Consider the following 22,559-nt stretch of genomic DNA (forward strand, 5'->3'; position numbering starts at 1 on the left):
CATATTTTGGAATTCATATGTGGAGTTTAAAAGTAAAGTTTTTCTATTTGTTTTTTATGGAAACATCCTCCACTTCATGACAGAGGCAGCAGGTCTCCTGGTATGTGGGGGAGGCTGGAACATACGCCTCAATCCCAGACGAGACGCCTCTAAAGAATCCATCCAAGCCAGATTAAGATTCTTATGTCAGAGCGAGGAGAGATAGAGCTCTGGAGAGAATTCCACCCAACAGGCCAGGATTACACATACTATACCCATCCTCACGCTTTCTACTCTAGAACTGATTATTTCTTTATTTTTAAGAGCGATCCACATAGATTATTGTGAGATAGGCAATATTGACTTGTCTGGTCACGCACCCCTTTATAGATAATAACCCTGGAAACACACTATGGAGGCTAAACTCAAGTGTTCTCAACAATGAACAGTTTAAAACAAAAATCAAAGAGGAAATCAAACATTATATGGGGGAAAACGATAACGGGGAGGTTGGCACAGAAATGGTGTGGAACGCGCTAAAAGCCGTTAAAATAATATAATTTTGTGCACACCAAAGGAACAAAGACAAATAAGATTATTAGAATTAAATAAAGAATTAAAAGAGCTTGAGACAAAACACAAGAAGGGACCAAACCCAATCCTCTCCTCAAAATTAAAAGAAATTAGGAATGAAATGAATATGCTCACAAGATATTAAAAAAAGAAAAGATTTATACAAAACAAAAGTTTTACGAAACAGGCAAAGCTCCTGGTGAGGAAATTAGAAACACAACAGGCAGATTACACAATCTACTCACTCTAAACTCTCTTATATAAGCAACAAGAAATACAAATGACTTTTCAAAACTACTATAAACAACTATATACTTTCCAGGCTAAAGACAAATAATCACCAGGGCCAGAAGAGTTTTCCTCTGAATGGTACGAGACCCTCAGAGCTGAAATATCACCAAGCCTTCTTTAAATATTTCACATAGCTCTTAAAGAAGGGGGACCCCCGCCCACCTGGAGACAGGCTACGACCTCGGTAATCCCGGAGGAGGGAAAAGACGGGCTGGACTGTGGATCATTCAGAACTATCTCGGTCCTGAATACTGATTACTATAGAGGCCCGCTCCTCCCAGGAGAGTTGAAGAGGTCCTTCCCCACCTCATCCATGCAGCTCAGACTGGTTTCTCCTCGCAGAGACAAACCCACCACAACATCAGACGTTCATTACATATTTTCAGCCGTAAACCAGAACACAAGCTTTATTGGTGGGTCTTGACGCGGAGGAGGCCTCTGACTCTGTGAGTTGGAGGTTTTTATATATATATGTATGTATATATGTATAGACTCTGGAGAGATTTGTTTTCTCAAAGATTTGATGAAGGGAATCAGTACTCTATATTACAATCCAACTGCTCGCATGAAAATAAACGTATACCATTTGGATACTGTTAGATTAGACCGGGGCACTAGACAAGGCCCGATGGATTAGGCAGACTGACAATATTAAAGGTTTCACAATAAAGGGGAACACAAAATTTCACTGTATGCGGACGACGTTTTAATATACTTAGAGGAGCCAGCTAATACACTGTCTGAGCTCTTTAAACTTTTAAATACCTTCAGTAAGTACACAGGATATAAACTAAATGTTCAGAAAACCCAAATTTTAACACAAACTATTCTCCATCAAAACAACCCAAGAATACATTTTATTTGAATTAATACCAATTAAATACCTGTGTACTATTACCTAAAGATGTTTCTAGATTGGCAAAGAAAGAACTATGACCCCTTCCTTACCAGAATAAAACTAGACATACAGAGATGGAACTCCAACCCTTTAATGAGTTTTGCTCAAAGGGTGGAGACGATAAAAATGAACATTCCCCCGAGACTTCTTTTCTTGTTTCAAGCTCTTTCAGTATAAATCTCCAAAAAACTATTTTCAGAGTGGAATACCATTAAATCCAGATTCACATGGCCGGGGAAGAAACCCAGGGTAAGGTTCAAGACATTTAAAGTCTCAAAAGAGAGAGGAGGTATGGCAGGACCAAGGTAGAAAGATTATTTCTTATCATCACAATTTAAGCCTCTGATAAACCTCTGTAACCATGACGACCATGACAGACGGACAGACATTGAAATGTCACTCATCAAGGACCCTCCAACTCCTACATTACTAGGCAATAAGGATCTGGGAAAAATTATAAACAGAATGCAAAATCCATGGATACAATTCCAAATTAAAATTTGGAACTCAGTTAAAGACGAACATGAATTGCATGATAAGTTAGTAATAATTAGAGGGAGTGCCTGTGAGCCGGACCTTAAACCTCAACAACTGGAGCTCAGATTCAAAAGCTGGACAGCCAAGGGAATGACAACATTTTATTCTATAACACATAAGGGACAATTAAAGAGTTTTCAAATTTTGAAAAGAGAACACACTCTGGAGAACCAAGACTTCTACAGATATTTACCACTGCGATGTTACTTTAACCAAGTTACTAGAAACTACACATTGGATCTAAATGACACGGTGCTGCAAGAGAACTCACATGCTTACTCATCAGAGCAAGTCAAAGGTACGATATCTAGACTGTAGAAGGGCTTCAAGATGAAAAAAAAACCTGATTCCCAGGAGAGGAAGCAACGTGCAGGAGGAGGAGGAGGAGGTGTGGGAGTCAGGAGGCTCACCACTGACATCTAGTCTGGGAAGGTCCAGTAACTGGAAAGTTCTGGTTGGAGAGAAACAAAATACTAGAACTTGTGTTCCACATGATGCCTTACCATTTTAAAACATTTGTTTTAGGAGAGGTTCACTTTCTCACAGAACATCCCAACAAATACTTATTCTGTGTTTTGATATGTGCTGGAAGGGAAACCACCACCAGACACCGTCTCCCTTCATGAGACAGGACCCCCACTCAAAACCTCATTGGTGAAATTCTGGGAGGTGTCAGGAGGTGCAGGTGGTGTGTGGATGGACCCCAGCGCAGACTCGCAGGGTTCCATAAAAAAACAGACTTTAATGAAGTCCAGGGGACACGAGGAGACGCAGGGGACAGAAGGACGACAAGAGGAGCGACATGAAGACACGTGGACAAGAGGATCCGACAAGGACAACAGAGGGAGAGGGTTTGAATACACAGGGGAGGGGTGGACACAAGTGGAACACAACGATGGGAGAACACAGAGGGAGAAGGTCATTGGTTTATTGGAAACAGAGGAGAGACACACAGGGACAGACAGAGACCTGACAGGGAATCTCTAAAATATTGGTAAAATGCAGGATTTCCTTTTTGTTTTTGGTTTATTTTCAGTTTTGTCATGATCGTGTGTAAAATGAGCCTATTTTTATTTGTGCATGAGGGTGAATCTTCACTCTTTGACTTTAATAACGTAGCCGTCCCGCATGGCCGTCCTCCTGACCTGCCGATGTGAAGAACACACGTGTCCATTGAAAGCCTGTCAGCGCGGAGATCCTGCCCCGACGCCCACCTCCCCTCTCCCCTCGTCTCTCTTTCCAAGTCAGAATGTGACAGAGAACTCACCTGGAACACTAATTTGTCCCACGCTCAGCATGAGAAGATGAGGCAGCGAACTGTAACTCCAGAAAAGTCTGAAAACTGAACCAGGGACAATTCAATGCACTTCATCCCGGTTAGGAACATCAGAGGAAAATAAACAGCCTCAAAGAAATTGTGGGTTTTTTTGTGGTTATTTAGTCTCATAAATCTTAATTCTGTATTTGATTTTGAGAATCTTTCTCCCACATAACAGTGCTCTTTCTCTTGTTTAGACCAGCTGTGACTCGGTGCTGTTTTGTTTCCTGACACAGTTTGTAAGCTCACACACTGATCTGTACCGGTGGGATGGGATTCCAGGACAGTGGTGTCAATCTAATTTGTCAAATATGTTGACATGCGGAGAATAGGTAAATGCTTTAAGACATCTATTGCCATTCAATAGGAGCAGTAAGTTGAGCTGCTCTAGGCCTAGACTGCTGAGGGGATCTCCTCTCTCCCGTTAAAGGGAGGAACTCTACATTTGGAGCTTCTGTTTCTTGTCTTTCTTTCTTTCTCTCTGTGTAACAACATTACTGGAGCCACCAGATCCTGACAGGAGGGGAGCAGGATCCAGGGGATCAGACCCAAGACTCCCAGAGTGGAGTTACCATGGTCCTACTACCTGACCCCCCCACAGCACCGGGACCCCACCACAGCACCGGGACCCCCCACAGCACCGGGACCCCACCGCAACGGCACGGCCCTTAAACTCCAGACTGAGATTGGTTCATCATCAGACCAACGCTCATCATAGACTTTTCTTAGTATTTGTACTTCTCTGTCCTGTCTGCCTCTCTCTCTCTCTCTCTTCTATTCCTCTCTCTCTCCCTCTTCTATTCCTCTCTCTCTCCCTCTTCTATTCCTCTCTGTCTCCCTCTTCTATTCCTCTCTCTCCCTCTTCTATTCCTCTCTGTCTCCCTCTTCTATTCCTCTCTCTCCCTGTCCTATCCCATGTACTTCTCCCCCCAACCGGTCAAGGCGGATGCCCCCCCCCCCCCTTCCAGAGTCTAGGGTCCGCCCCACGCTTTCTTCCTGAAGAGGGACTTCTTATGAACTTCTCTCCATGCGAGGGAGTTTTTCCTGGTTTCCACTGTTGCTTGTTCCATCTGCTGCTCTGGAAGGTTTAGTTGGGTTCTGTTGTTCTCTATCATTGTAAGAGGTTCTGGAAGGTTTAGTTGGGTTCTGTTGTACTCTATCATTGTAAGAGGCTCTGAGATGTTTGTTGATGTGATTTAGCGCTTTACAAATACAACTGAATTGAACTGAATTCTGTCAGTCTTTAGTGGTTATTGGCATGGCTCATGCTGAAACTGTTCCGTTAACGATTGTGAAGCCGTAATGACAGTCTTGTTTTTAGGGTTACTTTATTTGACGTTTGTCGTCGCGTTCAACTTTTGCACAGAAGTGGAATGAAGCTCGTGGACGATGCGAAAACAGATTTTTTTATTTGCCCATCTTTTCACACCTTGCCTGGCCCCCCTGGCCGACAGTTGATCCGTCCGTTCAGTCAGTGTGTGTTCAGCACAGTCCTAAGAACAGAGATAAATCCTCTCAAACATGTAGCGTCACCAGGTTGCAGCCTCAGAGTGACTTTTATTCCACTCATCTCTCCGTCCTCTCCCTCAGCTGTTGCTTCTGCATCTCCGTCCTCCACCTGCTCGTCTTCTTCAGTCTCCACTCGCAGGTCTTCGTGCGGGCTCGCCGGCCCCGCGTACAGCAGCTCGCCCAGGATGAGCGAGTGCTGCGACGTGCCGTGCTGGGCGTGGGTGTACAGGTAGATCCTCCAGGGGAGCGCCTGTGGTGGCGTGAAAGCCAGGGTGTGGATGTTAACCAGCTGCATGGTGGCCTGGAGGCTTTGTGGAGAGCAGTGACGGATAGCTGTACACTCAATACACTCTTCTACCCACACACAGTCCTCCTCCTCCGCTTTTGTTTCTTCAAAACCTTTTGATGCAAGAACACAAGGAGTGATGTGTTAGCTTGTGCACGTGTGGCAGAGGTGCAGATCGCAGTGCTGCATTCAATACAAGGGATGTCATTGGGATTAACAACCTAATCCCACTCTAAACTGTGTATCTGGCCACAGCTGAAGGATTTAGCCATTTCACAACATGACACACCTGAAGATGAAACATGGCGGCCATCCCTTCCAGTTTCAGTGGAAATTGATGTTTTTAAGATGGATTGTGATTTTAGCTTCAACCACTTTATTTTGATGGTGTCCATCCGCTTTATGTATACAATCCCACCTTTTGTCTGTCGATGTACATTCATTCAGCTTTCTCATCAAAGGATTTCTTGTGGCCGCTATGGCGATGGTACGGACGCCATTCCCAAGGGCCCAGAGGGAAGTTGATGTCGCATCACGGCTCTTAAAACTACAAAGTACATTTGACCACATCCATGCTTCTATGCATTAAATAATGACTTCTCTTTGATTTGAAATTACTACTTTTTCAGCTGTGGACAAACGTAGGTGTGACACAATTTGGAGTGAGACTGGGATTAAAGGTACAACACTGAACTGGTTTCAATCATATTTAACATACAGGGTCCACTTTGTCCATGTTCATTATGACTCCTCAGTTCAGACTGAACGGAGTTCCACAGGGCTAGGACCTATATTTTCTGCATTATGCCTGCTTCCTGTAGGGAATATTATCATTAAACACTCTATTAACTTCCATAAGTGTGCATATGATACACAAACCTATGTATTTACGTGTAGAAGGGGCAGCGGTCAGAACAATGTAGGTCAGGAGGACATAAACAGAATTAGACGGCGATAATGAGGTGATGAGCGACCGGGGGACATGTGACAGGGGCAGGTAACTTTGGGATGTGCCTCGTCATAAAAAAGTTCGCTCGGACGTAGAACCCTCATATGAGTTACTTTGGAAAAGTAGTCGGATTATTGATTACTAGTAAAAAGTAACGTAGTTTCTTTACTGATTACTTTTTAGTTACTTTCAGTTAGATTTCCACTAAATGAGAAAATGCTGAAAGACTCATGAGGGAAATAAACAATAAGTACACTAGTTTTTAGTGGCACTGGTCTGTTTATTCTACATTATTTGTGTTGTTTTTCAGGTTTATTTGAACCAGGAACTAAGTTAAATAAATCATTAAACATTCATTAAACATAAAGTAAATAGCAGGTATCCACAATGGCAAATATACCATATATATATATATATATATGTGTGTGTGTGTGTGTATGCATATGTATATAAATTAGTGCTGTCAAAAATAACGCATTTATTAAATTAATTGATTTGAGACCTTTAATTCGTTAAAAAAATGTAACATAATTAACGCTGCTTTGTTTACTTCCATTTTGTTTTGTTTTGGGGGGGGGGTTACTCCCTTACCGGAGCAGCAGTATGTGCAGCAGATCTGGGCGCCGCACTGTGACTACAGAGAAGCTTAATACCGAGTGTAACATTATTAAGACAGAACGTTTCGCTTTAAAAAGTTTCCTGACGGCGGATTGAGAAAGTGAAAGTCATTAGTTTTACTTTGAAAAGCCGAATTTAACGACCACAGAAGTAATTCTGCAGCAAAACAGCAGGTTGCCATGTTGGCTGACCAGGAGCCACCAAACTGCTAAAGCTGGAGGAAAAACTGGTAAAATATTAATTTCTCCTCTTTCTCTCTTTCCCTGGCTCTCCTCTATACTGTGTGTGTGTGTGTGTGTGTGTGTGTGTGTGTGTGTGTGTGTGTGTGTGTGTGTGTGTGTGTGTGTGTGTGTGTGTCTGGATATTCCAGCATATTATTACCACTTTGTTCATGTAGTAAGTTTACAACTTTGTTTCTAGAAATATTCAAATCCTCAAAGTGGAGGACCTACACTCTAACAAAACCCAGACTGATGTTAGATGTAATTCATTAATTAATGTTTTTATTATTTTGTTGATCTTGGAGAGAAACAGTTTCATAAAGAGCAAAAAGGACGTTGTAAAAATAGTCTTTGAATTTAAATATAGTCTCTGTGTGTTGAGTCGACATTAATTCCGTGGTTTTCCCTGAATCCATTACAAGCTTCAGTCTTCAGTAGAAAAACAATGCGATTAATTGTAATTAATTACAGAATACATTTGTTTGTTACATTTCTCTTAATCACAAGCTCAGGTGCGTTCGATGGATCAGTCACAGGTGAAACAATTTACCAGTCATTCATTTCTTTACCTTGTTCATCATGCAGAACCCGTCGCTGCAGCCACAGGCGTTCAAACTCCTCGGGGGTGAGAAGGGGGGACAGGGACAGACTCAGGGGGGCCGAAGTGCTGGAAGCCACCACACCAGAACTAGAGTCTGAAGGCTGGGAGCCACTGCCATTGCCACCATCTAAACCCCCGAGAGGACGGGGGGGGGGGGGGGGGGGGGTTTGGGACAAAGGAGAGGAGGACACATTAAACAATGAAAGACCAGGAAAGGTCAAATAAAAAGCAGCAGCAAGAGTAATGGTAGAGAACAGCTGCTGTTAAAAGTGTAAAAAACTAATTGAACGTTCCTCTTTCACGTGTGAACAGTATTCAGTAGTGTACTGTACAGTTTAACATCTAAACTGCAGACTGTTGTTTGTGCGTCTCTCTCTCTCTCTCTCTCTCTCTCTCTCTCTCTCTCTCTCTCTCTCTATATATATATTTATATATATATATTTATATATATATACAGTATGTCTCTGTAACTTCCTTCATGTAAAAAGTTTACAACTAGAAATGTTCAAATTCTCAAAGTATTTAATCTGCAATCGAACACAGTGGTGAGAGAAAGTGTCTGTCTCCGTCCTGATTTCTTACTTTTTTGCATGTTTTTCACACTTAAATGTTTCAGATCATCAAACAAATGTAAACATTATTCAAAAATAACACAAGTAAACACACAATGCAGTTTTTAGATGAAGGGTTTTATTAATGAGGATTTGTGGAATGTGTGTGTGTGTGTGTGTGTGTGTGTGTGTGTGTGTGTGTGTGTGTGTGTGTGTGTGTGTGTGTGTGTGTGTGTGTGTGTGTGTGTGTGTGTGTGTGTGTGTGTGTGTGTGTGCATACGAACTATATGGACATTGGTTTAAGAGTGTGATTGTACACAGGCAAAGTGCCATATGACTGAGATGAATTAATAAGTTAAAAAAAAATCTAGATTTTGTTGTGATCGATAACTTGTCTATTGTGTAGTATCTTACATATGGGTTTATAATGTATTCATATTGTTTTTAAACTTATTAAAAGAGCTGAGTCGTGCACAATCTGCTTCTGCTTCTCCATCACATTTGTGTGTCTGTATTTTATAACTTACCTGTCATAGATCACAAATCAAAACATTCTATTATTGTTTAGCCGACTATTAACATTAGAATTGCTCCTGCCAAACAGATTAGACTGTGCGGAGAGGGCGACCGGACCAAGATGGTGGCGCCACCGCTCGCCAGCGCCAATAGGAAGTAGCGGTCGATGGGGCGTATATACATAAATATATAAAATGTCTATGGTGAATTTTTTTATAAAGTCTATCCATGGAAATAGTTTGTGTTTTAATACTATTATGACGCACTTCAGGGATCTGAAGCAACCAATCAGAGTTCAACGCCCACCCCGAGTTCTCTGGTTGACAGCGATGGCTGTCTGTCACATGGGCAAACTGAGGTTCATCCTGGACACCCACCCTCCATGATGTCCTGGTCAGCAGCAGCAGCGCCTCCAGCAACAGACTCGTTCTACCAACGTGCCGTAGAGCCACAGGAGAGCCACAGGAGAGCCAGAGGAGAGCCACAGGAGACCCAGAGGAGAGCCAGAGGAGAGCCAGAGGAGAGCCACAGGAGAGCCAGAGGAGAGCCTGCGTTGCTGCGGCAATGAGACTCTAGAACTCCTCCTTGTAAATAATGTGTGATGTGTTGTTAAGGCCCCTCTGCTCTGCTCCACCAGTCACCGCTGACCTTAACTTTGTATATATGGGCAGTTAACTTAATGTTTATTATTTAACTTCACTTTAGTTGAATTGATATTTCTCATTTAACTTTAAGAAAATCGTTCTAATCAGTGTGGAGCGATGTGGAGCCACGCCAAAGAGTTTCCAGCAGGGATTAAGAAAGTGATCTGATTCAGATTTATTTGCACGGTAACATGAGAAAATAGAGCTGTTGTTTTGTTGTATTTTCATTTAGATTCTTCCAGGTTTAAAAAAAAAAAAGAATGAGTTATTTCTGTATCATTATTTGGGAACAAGAATACCTCAAATCTCTGTAAAGGAACTAAGTAATCTGAATGTGTGAATTTTGTGATATGACTGAAATTCGATCCAGACAGAGGATGTGAAGCCAGGCAGCAGTCATGTGTCAATCAAGTAAAACAAAAGGTTTTTTTTCCAACTTTACACCCAAAACGGACGGGTTGGTCTGTTGATTGCTTTTAAAAGGAGTGGTGGGTTAACACTAGTGCACATTAGCAGTACAATCTCTCTGCTCTTCACTTGAGTCTTCACTGACCTGAATGACCCGTCTCAGTGTGGCTGCAGCTCAGTGTGTTCGACAGCTCCGAGTCTGGCTTGGGGTCAGAGGTCACATGTTCTGGACTCCCCTTGCTGGCAGACTCTGTCTCCATGGCTCCCTCCTTCAGGGGCCCCAGAGTGTTAAAGCTGCGAGCCCACTGGCTGACGGGCTCGGCTGGGTGGCCAATAAAAACGCCCAGGGAAGGGTCCGACCTCCTTGCCTGAAGGAGCCTGCGTGTCTCCTCCAGCCCACAGTGCAGCAGGCGGTAGTAGAGAAGTGCCTGATCCCGCACACACATGTCTGTCTCCTCCTCTGCAAAATAACAGAAGTTAAAACGTCTCTTTAGGTTCTTTCAGCTGCACAGCACAAGTTGAAAGATCCATTGTCTGACATGATAGCAGTTCTAATGCCCGATAACTGACAGAGCACACAGTCATTTACATTCCAGTTTTTGTATTCAAGATGTGTTTCACAGTTTTATCAGGAGTAAGAAAATCCTGTGAAACGTGAAAGAAGATTGTAACACAACTGAAGCACAAGTCAGAACTTCCTTTGTATTTCTAAGTAAAGTCTTGCAATGCAGCACAAAGTGCTTTACAGGTTCAAAACTAAAGGCCACCAAGTCGTCCTCCCACCCCCTGCCATTGTACATACATATCCAAAAGAAATAAAGGAATAAATAAGAATTCTAACCCTACAATTCTAAAACCCTACAACAGGTAAAAAGGGGACATTATTTAAAAGCCTTATTATAAATCAAGGTCTTGAGCCTGCTTTTATAAACGTGAACATTCTCTGCAGCCCCAGGTTTTCCCAGCAGGAGGTTGGGGAAAGCAACCTCACCACACCGAAGTGGTTCATACAATAAAATTAAATCTGTAAGATAAGCAGATAAAAGAACCTTAAAAACCAAAAGTTCTGACGCACAGACTGGAGGACGTCCTCCCAATGTTATTTCAACCGACCAAACGGGCTTAATTAAAACCGCCAATCTTTTTTTTAATGGTGAAGCAGATTTAACATACGACACTCAACCTGTGAAGACGCTTGAATATATCATATCGTTAGATGGTGAAAGAGTGTTTGACATTGAGTTGGGTGGACGGATTTACTTGCAGTTCTGGGATAATTTGGATTAGGGCCATAACTTAAAGCTTGGATTAAACTATTATACACATCTCCCACAGTGGTTGTTCACACTAATGGTATACTCTCTCAATCTTTTGCACGAGGCCGTGGAACTTGTCAAGGGGGCCACTGAGTCCAGTTTTATTTAGCTATGGTCCTTCGGAGGGGAAGGCACTGAGCATAAAGTCTCCTCATATGTGGGTTACCTGTTGTTGTTCATTTCAGATTGTCCAATTCAATACCAGCTTTCTCCTCTTAACCAATTTGGACCGATATCGGGATCGAAGATAAATATACAAGTAAACCTTTCCTGTTTAAAATGGAAGCGTTCAATCCAGACCACAACATTCCATTTGAAACTGAAGCTCGCCAATTCATTTACTTGGGAGTCGCAGTTATAAATGAATTCAAAAACCTTTTTCAAGAAAACTTCCTAACCTTATTAAATCAGGTAAAGCAGCAGTGGTCACCTCTTACATTGGCCGAATAAACTCCATAAAAATGAATATCTTCCCCAAATGTACATATTTATTCCCATGCATGCCAAAAATCATTCCAAAATCTGTCTTTGTCACTTTAGATTCAATCATCTCTTCAAAAGAGACGGGGCTGCTCACATTCACTGACCACTTCTACCTTCAGCCCAACAGTCCGGAATGGAAATCCCTGGAGATTAAATCATGACAGGACAATTCACTCCCAGCTCTCCTTGGAGCACCACTTAATCCCACTCCAACATTGTGCATTGTCCTCTGAGGACATGGGCCCAGTTTAGGAGGAATTGTGGCTATGGAGACTCTCCGCTAAGTCCTGGAGCTGCCAATCATGTTTATATTCCATCTCGACATCCTTAAGAACGGCCATAAAAAAGGCTTCAGATCTTCAAAAAACGTATTCAAAGATGGTCATTTCATCTCTTTGGGCCAACTACTGGAGGGACATTAGATACCCAAGGCACTTTTTTTATTCGGTATTTACAGGTCAGAGACTGTGTGTGTTCTGCACTGACGCGTTTCTCTGATGAAACCAACTGACACTTATCAATCTTTTGACCCACTGTCTCAAGGTGCAGTGTCAACTTCATACAGGAAAATCACTGAGCTGAAATGTACACTTCTGGACAAGATTACAACAGCTGGGGAACAGGATTCAGGACAGGCAATACCTGTCGATCTGTGGGACTCAAAGACACTGCTTAAAACAATTCAACATTGTCCACAGGGCGCACGCCTCTAAAGTCCAGCTGTCTAGTTTTAATCCAGATATCATTCCCTCATGTGATAAATACAAAAAAACTGTGATGTCAAAATCTTAGTTTGAAAGGCAAATTGCAGACTTCCTGTTGGATTTAGGCCAAGGTTGCCGTTGTGTCATTTTTAGGTCTTGCTGAGACGAACGAGTGAGTTTTGGTTTGGTTTTTGGCACTTTGGTGATTAATCTTTACATTTTCTTATAGTGTGTGGCAGTGCTGACGAGCGTGCCGAATAATTGGGTGAGTTTTGAAGCAGGTTTACGGGCTCAACTTTGGGTTCAATGCCACGAGCTGCATCAGGAGGAGAAAAGCAAAGAAGAAAGGAAGAAAGAGGAAGAAACACTACAAATGCAATAGAGCCCATGCATCCCTTCCGGGCTTGCTCCCTGATGATGATAATAAAAAAAATAAAAATAATAAACATTACAAATACAACAGGGTCTCGCCCTTCTTTGGAGGCCTTCCCTTCCGGGCTCGGTCCCTAATAGTAAAAAAATATATATTCTTGTGTAAGATGCACATAAAACTCTTTTATTATTACCCCTTTTAATAATCTGATTTCACTAAGGCTATTATTCTTAGTAAATCACATGTCAAACACATGCAAAATATAATGTGTATTCGCAAGCATGTAAGTTAATGTGCTTTATACTAGATCTCAGTAAATCAGGCTTTGAGACCTACAGTCAACAGGAAATGGGAACTCCTTTTTATTAGGCTATGATTAAAAAACTAGATCCATGTACTTGATATTCTCAACACTCCAGGATCCTAGCATGCGACAGAAAACACATTTAAATGACAAACATAAGAGGACAGCATGTTGACACTACCTGGAGCGTCTTGACTTCATGAGTATGTGAAAAGAAAAGAGAACACACACCGATGCAGTAGTGAAGCAGTCTTCCAAGCGTGTCTTGTGTCTCAGCAGGCCGACACAGAAACAACCTCATGGTGGCCGTCAGCAGCTCCATCTTGACTCCCAGAGAAACCTCGCTCTTCACCTCATCGATGAACACCTCCAGCGTGTAGGGGGCGCTGGAGATTTGCTCTCCATACACACTCAGCAACCACAGCAGAGCCTGCCTGCCCTAATAGAGGATGAGGACAATTAGTGAACATTTGAACCAGTGAGCACTAGAGGCAAAGCCATGACTACAAAAAGACAAAACTGAGCTGAATGATGTGAAACGTTACCCGGGGAGGGGCCGGTAATATTACGGTCTGAGCCCGAGCTCAGATGGGCGAGATCCTATTACAATGCAAGAGACTATTATTCATTCATTTCATTTATTTATTTTCCACTATTTCACATTTACAACAATGATTTTGATTTGTGCATTCATTTTGCAACATTATGAAAAAATGGACACCCAAAGAAGCTCGGAGCTTCTCATGTTGGGGTCCAACACACCACCACCCAGCGCATCTTGTGCTGTACATTAACAAAACATGGCTCAACCACAACCAGACATCACTCGCGAATAGTGAAGAAGGGGGACTAATTTGTGCATATATGTACACATACATACTAAAGGAAGAAATAGGTGTTATGAGTTATCAACGCAGTATAATCAGCTTGTCTCACTTCTGCTCAGAACTGTTAATAACACGACCATATATGGGAGGATGCAACTACAAACACACCAGTTTGTAACATATGTCGAGCTGACTTCCAGCTTGTCTGAAGAAAGTACGATTGTGATGTCTAAAACTTCTCGGGACAGAACACGAGATATAGTCAGTTTGGATAAAGACAACATGTGATATCCACACCATATGTGCAGGGAGGGGTGAAAGAAATGCTTATAAACCAACGTTTTCCTGTACTCTGGGCTCTTGACCATTTGAAGCCTGATCCTCCCGGACAGACTGGTGCTTGAGCCCGAGATCTGGTTTTATTCCATGTATTCTGCTTAAGGTAATATCTGTGAAACTGTGGGATTAATTCCACTCTTGTTTCCTCATCAATAAAAGAACACATTAATGACTGTTTTTCCTTCAATACATACATACGTACATATACACATATAGAAGTGTGGTGTTAAACTCAAAAACAAAAGACAATAAATGACTCTACATTTACGTGCATGTAACAGTAAATCATATACTGTCCAGTAGTTGATTCTTTAGTTTCCTTTTAAATGTAGATAGTGAGGCCGTTTGTTTTAAGTTGCTTTCCAACTCATTCCATACGTTTGGACCTCTATGACTAACACTACATATTTCCCTCTTTAGAAGCAGTTTATTTCTCTTCTTCTTCTCCTTCTCAGCTATGATTCACGTTTTATCTCGTCGCGCCGCGCTTCGTCGCGGTTCTCACGGCGTAGTTACGGTGTATGGTAGCCGTTTCATCACGTTCAATCGCAGCTTATCCCGGCATGTGTCGGTTTGTGGACCCGATGCGTTGCGTTCTACTCCGGTCTGCCACGGTGCGCACGGTCTGGGAGGAAGCCGGGCCGGAGGGGAGTTTTTTATTGGAGTCTGAGCAACCAATGACAGAACACCTTCTACAAGCTCTGCCACCGGAAAAAAAAAATCCAGAGGTATGTGTGCACCCAGCAAAAGTCTCAGGATACAATGCTTGCCTTCACTGCTGGTGTCCCTTTGGGGCATAAACATGCTTCAAAATGGCCGGCGTCCATATTTCATCCGTAAAAAGCCTTGACAGTGAAAAATGTGCCAGACTTTCCTCAGAATTCCCCCAAATCCCACGGCGCACTACGTTTCAGGCAAACGGGGCTGCTGTGGACATAGTGTAAACGTACCCTTACATCGAGACGGTCCCAGTTCAAATACAGGGCCGGGGCCTTTCTGTGTGGAGTTTGCATGTTCTCCCTGAGTGTGTGTGGGTTCTCTCCGGGAAGCTCGGCTTCAGCCCACAGTCCTAAAATCATGCAGTGTGAGTCCCTGAGCAAAGCCCCCACCAGCTCACCCCGAGCACCGCGCCGTGTGGCTGCCTACGGGTGTCATCCCAGATAGACGATTCCCAGTTAGACCACAGTGTTTTTTCCCCAGATAGACGATTCCCATTTAGACGACTTATTATAATAAGTGAATTATTTGTAACATTTCAGTGACCTAGGATGAATAATAATGTAGATTTACTGGTGCTGTTAATCTAATTAATTGATTTGAAATGTTTAATCCGTTAATAAAACAAACGTAATTCGTGCAGTTTTATTTACTTTGGTTTGTTTTTTTTTTTTTTACTCCCTTACTCGCCACCAAACTGCTAAAGCTGAAGCAAATACTTGCAGGTAAAATATTAATTTCTCCTCTTTGTCTCTTTCCGTGGCTCTCCTGTATACTGTGTGTGTGTGTGTGTGTGTGTGTGTGTGTGTGTGTGTGTGTGTGTGTGTGTGTGTGTGTGTGTGTGTGTGTGTGTTAGATGTTTATTAATTTGTCCAAGTTGTCCATTCACCGCTGCAGGCGGGGAGACGGCCGTCTGTCAGCTACTTTATGTGTCTTTAGAAAACATGTTTTTAGTCCGACGTCTCGATCCGAATTTTTATTCCATTTTTCTTTCCCTGGCCGTTGTTGAGCTACTTTATGTGTCTTTATAAGACATGCTTTTAGTCTGACGTGCTTTTGTTTTCTTCTTCCCCCACCGTGAGTTTAAACTAATGCTGAGCTACTTTTTGAAAGGAACTATGTGTATCTAGGAGTAAAAATACATTACAAATCATCCTCGGTCACTGAAATGTTACAAATAATTCACTTTTAATAATTTGTCAAAATGGGAATCGTCTATCTGTGATGAAACCGCCTACCGATGGGTCAAGTTGCCAAAAAAATTTCCCCGCTGGGGACTTATTAAAAAAAAAAAAAAAAGAAGAAGAATCCAGATTAATTCGATCATCTGGATCAGGAGGTTGATAAAAACCACGCTAAAGCAACCTTTAGTTTCCATATTCTTATCTTGGAAGAAACTTCTAGTGTATCTGAGATCAGCTCATCTAAAATCAGTGATTAATTTAAATCAGGATTATTAATTCGATATGTAACTTATTGCTCGACTCATCTGTTGTTATTCTTCATACAGTGCGACTTTTGCTTTATTTTAGCTTTTTAACTGTAAATTCTCCCGATCGCCTTTGTGTCTTAAGTGTAAAACTGATGTGGGAACATTGACTCATTGTTTGTGGTTTTGTCATAAACTTCAGATATACTAGACTAAACGTTTACTTGAAATTCAAAACATTTTCCATATAGATATCGAGATGGACCGCATATCTCTGATCCTTGGACGTTCATCTAAACAAGTGAAAACAGCAGCTGGAAGAAGACAATTCAATTTAACATTTGCTGCCAGGAAAACTATCCTGTTACACTGGATTACTGACAAAGTTCCATCTGTCGGCGCAAAATAATTTCTGAACTGATCCCCTTCGAATACCGGACCAGTATCATACACACCAGTATGGACCAGTTCTGCAGAGTGTGGCGCCTGGACTTGGACTATGTTGGACCAGACCTTTCAACTTCTAAAAGGATTCCTGTACATCTGAATTGTATTGGTAATTGTTGTGTATATATGTACTGTAAATCTCATCCACCACCTCCTATATTTTGTATATTCATTATATTCAGAGCTGTTGTTTTGTTTGGTGCCGGTTATAGGAGCTATGCTGTTTTGTTTAACTAAAATCTAAAATTGCAATAAAAAGAATGAAAAAAAAACCCAAAACAAATTCTGTAAATGTAAATTCTGCCTTTTTATTTTAACTAAATATTGTCTTGTTTTTATCTTTTCCTTGAAAGTACTTTCCTTGTTCTTGTGAAGCACTCTTAAATGACTGTCTGAATGGTGTTGTAAAAATAAATTTGACTTGATAAGATCTTAAAGGAACTGGATGAGGAAATAATGCACAAGGAACAACAAAGCAACTCTGATCCCGCTGGTTTTCATATGCAAAGTAGTATTTTCACGTGCAAACTGAGGCATGGCAGGCAACGTTAACCTAACAAGCAAATGTTTTCTTTCCGACAACAAGAGAGCCACCGCCCATACCAGCGCGAAGGTCATCGGTTCAATCTGTTCGACATTCATTTGTTCATTTACTGTTTAACTACATCTGAGAAAGAATCCAGTCACGTGTCCTTCAGTACTGCTCGGAAAAACTAACATGTCCTTGATTCTGAAATCCACATTTTAGATTATGCACACAAATAGGCACAAATGCATCAGTTTTGTTAGTGGTGTTTAATTTAAAAGCATAGAGTTATTTCTATTGAGTGTCTATTTAAAAAAGCATGTCTCTGAAGGAAAGAGTTGAGGTGCTGAAGTGGCTTCGTCCGCATCTGTCACCCACTGAAAGTATCTCTAGCACACTTACACAGGAAAAGTGTGAGCAATAAGATACTGAGGAACAAAAGACATGCATAGTCCTCATCAGTGGGACAGACATCTATATCATCTGCACTTGATACATGGCCTTTTTTAAAGGCTTTCACTAATGTGCATATTGTTTCTACTAAAATTGCACATAATGTCATGACTTCTGTTAAACTGCAGCTCGTAGAACTTTCTACTTGTGGGATTTTACTAGCTGCTGTCACCTTGACTCCATCAGCAAAAGCTGCAAATGGTTGATGACGCGTGTGTGTGGGTCAGTCGGTGCGTCGGTTTGGGTCTGACCTGGCTGTCCTGCAGCGTCTCCTCGCAGCCTTCCAGCGAAGAGCAAACAGTGTCACTACACCGAGGACACACCCAGATTAGGTCACACATTGTCTGCACCACCGCTGAGCAGGGGGGGGAGAGAGACAGAGATCTAGTTATATCTAGTGCGAGCACAGAGCCAGTGGTGCAGCTGTGTGTTGACAGCTGCTTTGCACTGTGTACATGTGATTGTGGGAGTTCAGGAAGAAATATTTACCAGAAGTGATGTGATCCTGCTTCAGCCCGAGGAGTCCAGTGAGAATTGCCAGACATTTGTCGCTGTAGCTTCGCCCAATGCGACCTGAACAATGCAAACAGGATGTAAGCAGGGCTGATTAAACACAGACAGGTTGAATTAGAAGACGTGATTCGGAGCTTAATCTCACCACTGGAAGATTTGAATTCAATTCAAGTCAACTTTATTTGTATAGCACCAACGACAACACAGTCATTTCTCGGTGCTTTTAACAGAGAAAAACCCGAAGAATCCACATGAGCAGCAGATTTATTTGTGACTGTGGAAAGGAAAAAGTCCCTCTAACAGGAAGAGACCTGCAGAAACCAGACTCAGAGGTGGAGGCTTCCTGCTGACCGTTTGAGGAATTAGATGTCAAAATTAAATCAAACAGATGATCATGGCTTTGCATGTATTTATTTAGTCCTAGAAACAAAGGTTCACAAAAAGACAGAACTGGATGAAGACATTAGCCACTACATGGACCGAGGTGTAGAGTGGATCTGGGTAGAACCATTACCATTAGTTTGTTCAAGTTTAGAACTCAAGAAGTAGTCCTCTGTGCTGCCTGTAAAAAAAACCCTTTGATGCCTGAAGGACATCAGCAGCTTTTGACAACAACTACACAACAGACATGCTATCAAGTAAAAAGCATCAATCTCAAAGAGGGTTATGATCTTAAAACCCCACAGATGGAGGAAGTGGGTCTTTCTAGTAGAGGCGTGGGACCTGCTCTACAGAGGCTCTCCTAGGATTCTGCGGTGGAGACAACATAAATAAAACCCCATCCCTAAGAGGATTTAAGGGGCGTCATGGCTCGGTTGGTAGAGCGGTCGTCTTCCAATCGGAAGGTTGTAGGTTTAATTCTCATCTCTGCCTCCCTAAATGCTGAAGTGTCATTGGGCAAGACACTGAACCCCAAACTGCCAGTGTGTATACAGAGTGAGTGGTCGGTGGTGGTCAGCATAAAATCACATTATATGCAGATGAATTATTAGTTCACTTATCCAAACTCTTTTTCCCCGAATTAATTTCATGTTTGAGCCTTTTCTGGATCTAAAATTAACTTGGAAAAATCTGAAGCCGTGCCCCTGGGCTTTAGAGCAATCTGTACTGCACACAACTAAAACCATATTGTGCACTCATAGGACTGAATTGGAACAATTTATTTGCACTATAGTGCATATGACCATTTTGCATCTCCCTCGGCCCCAGCCTGGCTCGCATTAGCACCTGACGTGAGCTCGGTGCCTCCACCTCTTTTCCACACAGTTAAATCTGCTAAAAGTAGCTCAAAGAACTAAAGCAGCAAAATAAGCTCAAAGAGTTTAAAAGCTAAATTAGCAGAACCCCTAAAAAGGCTGAATCTGCTCAAAGTGGCTAAAACAACTAAACCAACAAAATAAATAAGTAAAAGACTCAAGAGCTGCCATGGTTACAACTAAAGATGTTAAAAATGGTTAGAATGATTAAAATAAAATCACTAGAATAACTAAAGTGGATGATGCAGCTAAAAATGTATTAACAACGATATTAGCAATCATGATAAAGATAAAATATTGACCATTGTTCATTTCATTTCTGAGATTCCGTAAAAGCTACATGAATTTCGTTTTTACAAGTACAACTTTTTTGAGTGTAAAAAGATGAAATAGCTCATTTAGTTGAAAAGGGGTCAGGGGGTCGGGGGGTCAGGGGTTTGGGATGGACCTATCCTTAAGCTGGTTAGATTAAGATACGGAACCGAGGAATGGATGTGATGTGTCTGAGTGAGGGTGCATTACCAATGGCAGAGATTGCTGTCTGGGCCGTGTCGGGGTTGACGTCGGTGCAATAGCCTTTTAGCTCATCGAGTAACATTCCTACATTCTCGTCGTTCACCAGCTCCACCAGCACCTGCAAATAAAACAAGACCCCCTTCAATGCATCAAAGAAGATGTGATTCTACTTCAAATGATAAATATCCAAAAGGTCATTTAATTATTACAACTCTGATAGAATTACATGTCAACGATTATAAATATAAAAACTAGGGATGTCCCGATCCGATTGGTAGATATCGGATCAGGGCCGATATTAGTGATTGGTGAGTGATCGGGGATCGGCAAATCCAGCCGATCACCCCGCCGATCTAAAAAAAAAAAAAACACGGTCCACAACGTCACCTAATAACCAGAACAATCAGGGACTAGAAGCTCCGGTCGAGCTGCAGAAGTTAGAAGCAGGCGGAGCGGGGCCGTAGACCTATAAAACTAGAGTTATAAAAGTGGTTTATGTGTTTATGTGCAGAAGTCTACTTCTAAATTTCTATGTGGTCTGTCTTCTTCTGTGTGTTTGGTGAGTCACAGCGCCCCTAAAGGCCTGGCATGTGTACTACATGCCCTGAAGCCTCGTGTTGAGCCGTGTTCATAGTGAGGTGTGGACGGTTTTTTGGGAGAAGGCCAGGGAGGAAAAAGATAATTTTTTCGTGGTGTGGATGAACCCTCAGTTTACAACAACAACTAAAGAGAAAGAGGAGAATTGTGATTCAATAAGTGAGTTTTACAATAATTTCTAGGTAAACAAAGCTTCTGCCAATAGTGCTTTTAGCTTCAGACGTCTTAGTTGCTCCAAAAATAGACTGTTGAGTGTTAGATGAGGGTGGGGGTGCTTGAGGGAAAGGAGTTCACACATGGTTACTCCTCTCCGCCGGCTCAGACATGGAGTTAACTGTGGTGAGTGGTTCTGAGAAAGAACCTGCCTGAGAGGCTGCTGTCAGGTCACAGTTGACTTCCAAGGAAACGACTCGACTTTAAAATGGCCCATTCTATTTAACTAGTGGAAGACTGTGAGGTGGACTCACAACAAAGATAAAAAAAAAGGATATTGTAAATGTGTTGTCTGGCTGGTGAATCAGTCCGAATCCCATAAAGGAAAACTAGAACGTTGCTGAGAATACTAACTCATTCAGGCTGTTGCCTTTGAAACTCAACCCTGTGGCAGCAAACAGATAAGTGGATGGACAAATAACAGAAGCATAGAGAAAGGATGGCTGGAGATGCCTTGTGATAGACTGGTAACCTATCTCGGGTGGATCCTTGCTCCGCCCATAGCTGCATGGTGGGGCAGTGGTTAGTGCTCTTGCCTCGCAGCAAGAAGGTCGTAGGTTCAAATCCAGCCTGGAGGCCTTTCTGTGTGGAGTTTGCATGTTTTCCCTGTGGGTTTCCTCCAGGTACTCCGGTTTCCTCCAACATTTCCAAAAAACATGCACTGGGGTACCTGAGCAAGACCCTGGGCCCCCCTGGCTGCCCTGTGTCTGCTACCGATGGGTCAATCAGTATGAATCAGGGATTAATACAGTGCTATTAAATAATAGTCTTAAATGCATTTTGTAATAGACTTTGCCGCATTTTGTTATATTGTTATATGTATATTATATGCATATATATTTGTTATATATATATATATATATTGCAACAGTTATTATGAAAAGTGGGTGTTCCACTTTTTCTAAGAAAATGTCACACATTCATTTTTCTTCTTCTTTTTTTCAGTTCCTTGGGACGCCGCCCGCCGTCCTCTCCTTAAATGCACGGAGGACGTATGTTTCCCCGGAAGCTGTGCATCAACCGACCTGCAAAACCAAGTTCTGTAGTTTGGCGTCCCGAACTTCAGAACTTGGCTTTGCAGACATTTTAATGGAGGACTTACAGTGGGCTTCAACGCAAACCACCACTGCACCAGGACGGTGCACGGTTCACCTCGCCTGAAGAGCCATACGAGAGTTTTGTCTGCGCAGTGAAACTTAAGTTAGCTTGATAGCTAACGTGCAATGTGTTTGTACTGTTTTTAATTCAGCCAGGAGCAGAGGGTCCAGAGTGTTATTCACACTGGTAATTCAGTTATCGTTAGTTTGTGGACGTGTGTGAATGCTCCGTTCACGTGCCTCGTCGACAGCAGCAGACACACAGGCTCACAGCGCCTCGCCAGCCTCTGCATGAGGGAAACGGAGAGTCTCTTTATTTCGTGCACGCACACCCGTCCAGTGCATGCCCGACGCCACTCCCTGATCCAGTTACATTACGCGACCCGCTCACACAAACAGTGTCGCTTGAAGCAACCAAACTGCCACGTGTGCAGAGAACAAAACACTATAAAGGTGAAGAAAATGGAGAGAACCTGACATCCGTATGGACTGATGACACATCGGATGATATCAGGGAGAGTCTCAACTATTAAACTACTGATCTGGATGA

At 42.3% G+C, this 22,559-nt stretch overlaps 1 protein-coding gene across 2 annotated transcripts in view; it reads right to left on the reverse strand.

Annotated features, from left to right (window-relative positions):
• Positions 1-4,915: 4,915 nt before the first annotated feature.
• ap4b1 (adaptor related protein complex 4 subunit beta 1) overlaps positions 4,916-22,559 on the reverse strand; it is a 54,188-nt gene continuing 36,544 nt past the window's right edge. For both annotated transcript variants that reach the window (XM_080470257.1, XM_080470256.1), the window contains exons 8-14: positions 20,109-20,220; positions 18,307-18,390; positions 18,069-18,172; positions 13,311-13,518; positions 10,045-10,359; positions 7,749-7,907; positions 4,916-5,504 (exon numbers count right to left, since the gene is read on the reverse strand). In XM_080470257.1, the coding sequence (XP_080326383.1) occupies positions 5,068-5,504; positions 7,749-7,907; positions 10,045-10,359; positions 13,311-13,518; positions 18,069-18,172; positions 18,307-18,390; positions 20,109-20,220 (1,419 nt within the window). In that variant the 3' untranslated portion in view covers positions 4,916-5,067. The remainder of the gene's footprint in view (positions 5,505-7,748; positions 7,908-10,044; positions 10,360-13,310; positions 13,519-18,068; positions 18,173-18,306; positions 18,391-20,108; positions 20,221-22,559) is intronic.

Source organism: Lipophrys pholis (assembly GCF_963383615.2).
Source record: "Lipophrys pholis genome assembly, chromosome: 8".
NCBI classification, from domain to species: Eukaryota; Metazoa; Chordata; class Actinopteri; order Blenniiformes; family Blenniidae; genus Lipophrys; species Lipophrys pholis.